The 8,438-nt window shown below is 42.7% G+C and overlaps 1 protein-coding gene across 2 annotated transcripts in view; it reads right to left on the minus strand.

Annotated features, from left to right (window-relative positions):
* The window catches only part of LOC140546385 (serine/threonine-protein kinase MARK1-like), a 55,744-nt gene extending 51,535 nt beyond the window's left edge, over positions 1-4,209 (minus strand). For both annotated transcript variants that reach the window (XM_072669588.1, XM_072669587.1), the window contains exon 1: positions 3,869-4,209. In XM_072669588.1, coding sequence (XP_072525689.1) covers positions 3,869-3,919 — 51 coding nt within the window. In that variant the 5' untranslated portion in view covers positions 3,920-4,209. The remainder of the gene's footprint in view (positions 1-3,868) is intronic.
* Positions 4,210-8,438: the final 4,229 nt, after the last annotated feature.

The following is an 8,438-nucleotide window of genomic DNA, read 5'->3' on the forward strand; positions in this document are numbered from 1 at the left end:
GCAAATATTGTACGAGAAACATGACACCAATAAACTCATGCATCCCTACATGAAATACAACACTAAAATAATAACTAATGTAATAAAAACAGGACCATGAGTGGTATTTTTGTGCTGTAATCAGCAGAAACTTGGCCTGAAAAAAAGCACTACCATGCTCAAAACAACAGCTTTGTCATGACCATCATTACCTCCATTAAGGTCAGTGGTGCACAAAGAGGTCACTCAATGGCAAGCTCCCTTCCTACAGCAATTACATGGGACTGAATCAGGGAAGACTGATTAAGTTAATTGGCTCATATGACTAGCCCCAGTTTCTTAGCAAGAAAAGAGCCTCTGGTAGCAAAGAGAGCAACCACACTCTGCCTACAGTATCCATTCCACCATAATCTCTGTCCTAGGATAAAACAATGCTCAGCAGCAATCTTGGGACACTGTCTATACTTTCCATGTGATGATTGCATTCATTTGTTGGAATCGAGCAGTAAATGTTTTCAGGAAAACCAGCCATAATGTCCCGATTATAGTAAAGTCCTTAAACGTTTGAGAGACAAACACAGGTCAGTATTTAATCTATTTTACTTAGGTTAGTATTTTCATTTATGTTCCCTTATTTGGATGCTAGTTTGGAGTCCTTTAGGCATATAGAGCATGAACTTGCACAAGATTTTATGTTTTGGGGGTAGAGTCTTGAGCTTTTAGTCACACATATAGTCAATTATAAAGTCCCATTAGGAAATACAATTAAATTTCCACACACACAATGTGGATCAGAAAATAACTTATGTTATTACTACTGAAAATAGTTTTGCTTGTTTTTGACACAAAGTATCAGATTAAAGAGAACACAGTCAGTCATTCTTGTTCATTTAGTTTTACACATAAATTGTATATGTTGTACATCATATTGTTTACATATAAATTTATAATTTTACATATAAATTGCAATGCTGTACGTCATATAAAAAAGCTATTGTCTACCAGAGTTGGTGCCCCTTAATTTGTTAGACCAAAATATTAAGTGGGGTGCAAATTTACACACCTGATCTGCTCAATATTTATATAAGAATTATAATATTTTAGTCTTCTGAAAGATTGAAAGCCTTAATTAGTTTGCCACCATTCACCTAAACCCATACGTATTATATAATATATTTTGATTTATATGATATTTTTTTAATCTTTAACATCTTTTGAATTTGATAACTCTAGTTACCATTGAACATTTTTGATGCCCGACCTCTGGGAGCTCAGATACTGTCGTGTCTAGGGTCATCAGAGTAGATCCCATCTCCTCAATCTTCTACGCACTGTCACACACCATTAGACACGATGTTTTCAGCTGGTTAACGAAACACCTGAAGCTGTGTCAGGATTTCAGTCTGCATGCACGAAACAGCAAATTTAATAGTATTGATCAGCTCGCTTATGTAAGCACTTTAGAGCAAGTGCTGTCATGGCGGCTAGCAGTACTTTGACTATGCATTTCTTTTGACATGGCATGGCCTATGAAGAAAGTTTAATCTACTGATTATGAGTGTACTACAACTAACCTACTTTACAAAGTAAACTGAGTAAGTTAATAAGTATGTGAGCAGCACAGGTAGGCGTCGTTGCTCTTGACATTGTCGAAAGTAGCCCAATTTACCATAAGAAATTCATCTGTTTAAAAGTAATAAACAATAGAGGTGTCCCAAGACTACTTTTGAGCACCAAATTAAGACCGATCTGTCCGACTACCAACTATTTTACGACAATTCTTTCTAAAATCTAAAGAAATTACGCTACGAAGCCAAGTTAACTCTCACCACCAATAACCCAAAACAAAATGGTAAAAGAAAAGGTGGCGCTTTTGACTTTTATCCATTTTGCTCTGTGATCAAGACTTCACAGGTCAAAAGCTTCACAGGCTCAGCAGGGTTTCCTTTCATTCGGGCTGATGGGAAGTCCTTGATGCTGCGTGCCTCACAGCGAGGATAAAACGCCAGTTTTAAGTAAAACAGATCAGTGTTTCCTCAAAGATTTCCAGGGGAGGGGGGAGTAAGTCAGGTGCTGTTTCTGAGCGTAGGGCAAAAGGACGGGACGGGATGAGGTGAGGCGACGCGAGGCGAGGGTGGGTAACCTTTCCTTGCTCTGTCCTGATACAAAGCCAGGTGAAACGCTGACACTTGGCCAAAGAAGAACTCATTAAAAGATATAAATCCTGGTCCTAGCGGCATAAATGGGTGTACACTGCATTCCCAGTGAGCGACTGACAGGAGGGCGATCCATTACACAGATTTGACAGTTTGTGGAGCTCTGAAGGCTCATGTTCATGTGGCCTCCAGTCAAACGATGCCATTCAAGACTGAGGTGTAGTGTTTACCCTAACCTAGCTAAGCACTAGCTACCTTCCTCTACAGGCTTGAGGTATAGTCTCCTAGACGTGGGTGAGCGGTAGTTTTTGGGGTGGACTGGCACACTGGTATTCCTGCCTTTCACTGAAGGATTGCAGGTAAGATCCAGAGCCACCACAACCCTGACTGGGAAGAAGCAGATGAGAAGATAGATAGATATATGGATAGACAGACAGACAGACAGACAGGTGGATAGATAGATAGATAGACAGACAGAGGGATAGATAGATAGATAGATAGACAGACAGACAGACAGATATATAGATAGACAGACAGACAGACAGACAGATAGACAGACAGACAGACAGATATATGGATAGACAGACAGAAAGAGGGATAGATAGATAGACAGACAGACAGACAGATATATGGATAGACAGACAGACAGAGGGATAGATAGACAGACAGACAGACAGATAGACAGACAGACAGACAGACAGACAGATAGATAGACAGACAGACATATGGATAGACAGACAGAAAGAGGGATAGATAGATAGACAGACAGACAGACAGATATATGGATAGACAGACAGACAGAGGGATAGATAGACAGACAGACAGACAGACAGATAGACAGACAGACAGACATATGGATAGACAGACAGAAAGAGGGATAGATAGATAGACAGACAGACAGACAGATATATGGATAGACAGACAGACAGAGGGATAGATAGACAGACAGACAGACAGACAGATAGACAGACAGACAGACAGACAGATATATGGATAGACAGACAGAAAGAGGGATAGATAGATAGACAGACAGACAGACAGATATATGGATAGACAGACAGACAGAGGGATAGACAGACAGACAGATAGACAGACAGATAGACAGACAGATAGACAAACAGACATACAGACAGATAGACAGACATATGGATAGACAGACAGAAAGAGGGATAGATAGATAGACAGACAGACAGACAGATATATGGATAGACAGACAGACAGAGGGATAGATAGACAGACAGACAGACAGACAGATAGATAGATAGATAGATAGACAGACAGACAGACAGACAGACAGACAGATAGATATTAGAGCATATACTTATTTAAGCATAGACTGATGGTGGGTAGATTGGAGTGCACCTGGGTCAGCGTGTGTTGGTGGATGTGGGCCACTGAGGAGACTGAGGAGACTGAGGAGACTGAGGAGAGCTACAAGATTTTACCTCACAAAATGAATAAAAGCTTAAATAGCACAAAATCTTTAAATCAAAATACAGCTACAGATACCTCACCTTGGCCCTTAAAATGGTCTAAGACATACTTCCAACCCTCAGAAAGAAGATATGAGGCTAAACAGCACAGAAACGCGTCGGTTTCTGGGGTAGAGGCGGTGACACAGCAGCCAGGCCCCCTCGCCCCCTCGCCCCCTCGCCCCCTCGCCCCGCCGCAGGAGCCGCAGGAGCCGCTGGAGCCCCCGAAACATCGGCGAGATTACCGCGACACGGACTTACGTTTTCAGTGTCGCGCTCGTTGACGGTGGGTAAAGGCGTCCTGGTGGACATTGTGAGCTTCAGGCCGCTGAGGCGGTGCGATGAGGGGCTGTATGAACGTTAACTAGCTAGCACTAGCTACATCCCTAACGGCTCTTCTACCGGACGCGCCCACCGCCGGGTGTCGTTCATCGCCTCCCTGTTATCCGAACACGTCTTGCCGAAATGGACACGGCTCCGGCCTAGGGAGAAGACGTCGAAGAGATGCCGGCGAGGGGCTGAGCCCGAATAAGGACGCCCCGGCTTTCCGGCAGCCTCTCAGCGTCCAGCGTGGATGATGAAATGAGGTGGAGTGAATCAGCGCGCGGAGAGAATTCTGTTTCCCACCCGTATTCCGACAAGACCCGCCCTCCCGCGCTAGGATTGGCCGTTGGGTTATACGTCCAAGCAGGTTGTCGCGAGGTAGCCAATCTCAGCGCAGGTGATGGGATCTGGTAGCCAATCATAGCACAGTGGGGGCGGGGATTGTCGGAACTCGGGTGGAAAACAGCCAGGGATGGGAGATTACCATGTGTTTATAATACGGCGATTATCACCCAAATAACGGTACTTTTAAAGTAATATAGATGAGTAATAAATACAAATAATTCATATTATTTATTCATATAAGTAAAAATACTAATTCAACATGATTGATTAAAAAAATACTGACTTAAAAATTATTTTAATTTTTATTAAATAAACTACCTCATTAAGTGACATTTAGTTTACTTTTTATTTTAGAGTATTTACACACACACATATATATATATATATATATATATATATACATTTATGGTATTTAGCTGACGCTCTTATCCAGAGCAACTTACAAGGTTGCTCGTATTACAGAGGTGGGCCAATGTAGTGTTAGGAGTCTTGCCCAAGGACTCATTGGTGTAGCGCAGCAGCACAGTCACCCAGATCAGGAATTGAACCCTGGTCACCCACATGGTGTAATCTTTTGCGCCACACAACCAACACACACATATATATTGTTGCTCATATGCCAAAAAACACTTTTCTGTCTTAACCTTTTTAAGAGATAAGATAAGATAAGATAAGATAGTCCTTTATTAGTCCCGCAGTGGGGAAATTCACAGTGTAACAGCAGAAAGGGATAGCAGGACACTCAGTTACAAAAATTTAGATAACTAATTTACACTATATACACAATATAAATAAGAATTAAAAATTAAAAGAGCAATAACAATATTATTTACAGCAAAAGACTCTTAATTGCACATGGGGGGGGGGGGTATTGCACATAGTATTCCCTGAACATGAACATGTGTGTGTAGTTTAAGTGTGTGTGTATGTGGTCCGTTGGGAGCAGTGTTGGTTGTGTAGTCTGACGGCAGCAGGAGGGAAGGACCTGCGATACCACTCCTTCACACACTTGGGGTGAAGCAGCCGGTCACTAAAGGAGCTGCCCAGTGCTGCCAGAGTCTCATGCATGGGGTGGGAGCTGTTCTCCAGCATGGATGCCAGCTTGGCTGTCATCCTCCTGTCTCCCACCACCTGCACTGGGTCTAAGAAGCACCCCAGGACAGAGCCGGCCCTCTTTATGAGTTTGTCCAGTCTCATTCTTTACATAATGTAAATGTGAATCTGACAGATGGAAATAAAATCTTTTGACACTGATTTCCATTGAAATTCTACATTTATGTGATACTTCACCATCAAACATAAACTCACTTTGCATCAATTTCATTACTACTAATATTTTAATGTGTATACATTAGTGTTTCTACAGTGCTGTGCTCTCGTCAGTCTTTTCAGTTCCTTCAGTTCAAACAGTCAAACAGTGAACCTATTTGTGTGTCAGGTCATACAGAGCAGTAATTGACATTGGGGTAATACTGTTATTATCAGCTGTGAAGCCTGATACCAAGTCTAAAACACTCCACATCCAGGCAAAAGCAATAGGCAACACAAAAAGAGACGATCCTGCCACCTGCTGGATGCAGTAAACAGTGAAGCTATGTGAATCATGCATCACGGCCTAGTGCTGGTTTACCACAACGGTTCCTAAGTACAGCCAGATTTTCACGTTCTTTCGAGAATTGAGAATTGTTGGAGGTGTGGGGCCCTGTGCCCTTGAGCCCATTCATAAGGTCAGTGTGGTAGATGGACAGAATGTGGGAACGAGTTAATACAGTTTTCTCTTTTCATTTTGTGTGATGGGGTGGTGGTTTTGACCTCAAAGGACCTCAATCTAACATCTAACACAAAAACATCAGTGTCGCTTTTGTCCTGTTTCCTTTGTGTTTTCCTTCTCAGTCTGTTTGGTTTCCCCCATGTTGCTCTTTAGCACATGGCTTTGTTTTGCTTGCGTTCTTGTCTCCTCCATTGTCTCCGCCCTAGCCCTGCCTTCTCATTAGTGTTCCCACCTCTGCCTCTTTTGTAGCCCTGCCCTCTCGTTATCTTCCTCAGGTGTTTCTTGTCAGTCTCTGGGTATGTGTAGTGCCTTTGTTGGGGCTTCTGCATATTTCATGGCCGTTCATGGTGTGTTAGCTTGGCCTGTTAGGGCCTTTTGTTATTTTCCCTAGTGTTTGTTTGGGTTTCTAATTAAATATTTATTGTTTGTATGTCCATCTCTGTGTCCAAGCTCACTACTGTGACTTTCAGAACTTTTTTTTTTGACTCAAATGATGTCGCTTCCTCTTTGTGATGTTACTTAAATATGGAAATATTAAAACTAGCAGCAAAATTAGAAGCAGAGTTATGTTTTTACTCATAAAATGTATTAAATATAGCATGTTACTCTAAGAAATTGTACTTAATCATATCTTGTTAAAAATAATATTTGGATAAATAGCTTTATGTGTAGTCCTGCTTATGCAAATTAAGTTATAATGTGGGTTAATGAAGACATGTTACTATTCCTATATATGACATTTGTTTTGTATTATTTTATTATTTTAACTCCCAATTCAGTATATTCTTGCAGGCCTCAGACCAGAGTTTAGGAAGTGCACCTTTCTCTTCACAGTAAGATTAGAGTTATGGCTTTCAGTCGAGGTGGGCAAATCCTCCCATCAGCAACTCGGCATATGCTTGAGACCCAGGCCTCAAACCTTGTGGCCCCATGGCAGAGTTTACACTGTACACTGCTGGACTGTGCCACTTTCTGTATAACAGCTCAACAGGAGAGCAATTTATCACTTGAAAGCAGCAAAAGATCAAGCCTGTTCATAAGATCAGCTCCATATCAGCACTATATTAAAATGTCTCCTGTGAATAATGAGTAACTCTCAGGAGCTGCACCACCTCTGTTTAAGCTCCAAGCCCCATTTAAAAGGCTGCACCTGCAATAACCTAACCAGTCTCAGCTGAACAGAGTTTGGTTTAAGGACGGGACATGTTGAGTCACATGACTTGACTCAGTACCTTTAAAAAGAGCCCACATGGGTGGTAATGATACTTGTGTTGTTTATTGCTTGGTGCTGTTTGGAGTAATGTGTATCTTGCTCACTCAGCATTGTTTCCACACATGTTGAGAGATGGAGAGGTGAGTGTTTGATATTGGGGTCTTTATGGTCATTTTGTGTGGTTAGGAAGCATGGATTGACATATCTCCTTGTTCTGCAGGTTCTGTTTATTTGTCTTGGTTTTGCTTCACTGGAGAAATGCTAGTGGATTTGCAGGTGAGATAAAGGAAAATACTAAGCAAGTAATTTGTATTCCTTCAATCATCTAATGTCCCTTTTTATTGTCTCTCTTCTTTAGTCTGGAATGAACAACCTGCTAACTACTGGCGAAGTGGTGGGGAGAAAACCCTTCAAGATCTGCCTTCTCTTTCTCCTGTGCAGCAAGCCTCTAGCACTGCAGGTGGAGTCCAGTCTGCTGAGGTTGGAGCCACCGACACTGAAGGCCCAAGCAATCCAAATACAAGGATTTTTGGCTTGTATGATCAGGGTGATTCCTCCAGCAGTGATGAACTCAATTTTGATTCCCAAGGTGCTGAGAGTGGTCCTGTTTCTGCTCTGGGTCTTGACAGTGGGGCAGCTGTGGTGACCGCTCCGGGATTTCTAAGCCAGTATACAACTACTGGAGAGCGACGTGTTCATAGGCAGTATGATGCTTCCCATGCTCGGGATGGCCACACGGTTCAATCTGACAAGCCTTTTGGCTGTGCCCATCCTAGGAGACATGGCATGAAACCTCCAAGACCAACAAACCAGCTGTTCCATGGATCCCAGACAGGGCAGCTAATTCGGCCTGTGTCATCATCCCAGCAAGATATGTCTGGGGTTAACCTCTCAGGTTACTCAAGTAGTTTTGCTGCTGCAGGACAGAGCACTGGGACATCACCTCAAAGCCTCCCATCCCAGTATATCCCTGCATTCCAGACCCAGGCCTCAAACCTTGTGGCCCCATCCCAGAGTTTAGCAAGTGTTTCTCAATCACAGCAAGGTGATAGTACTGCTCAGTCTAGTGGGTTTGCTTCAAGGGGACAGCTAAGTTCATCAGCTTCTGGACCAACTGTATCTAATGTTGTGGCTCCATCCCAGGGTTTAGGGAGTACATCTCAACGGTCACAGCCTGG

This window comes from Salminus brasiliensis, chromosome 24 (genome assembly GCF_030463535.1).
Source record: "Salminus brasiliensis chromosome 24, fSalBra1.hap2, whole genome shotgun sequence".
In the NCBI taxonomy this organism is placed as follows: Eukaryota; Metazoa; Chordata; class Actinopteri; order Characiformes; family Bryconidae; genus Salminus; species Salminus brasiliensis.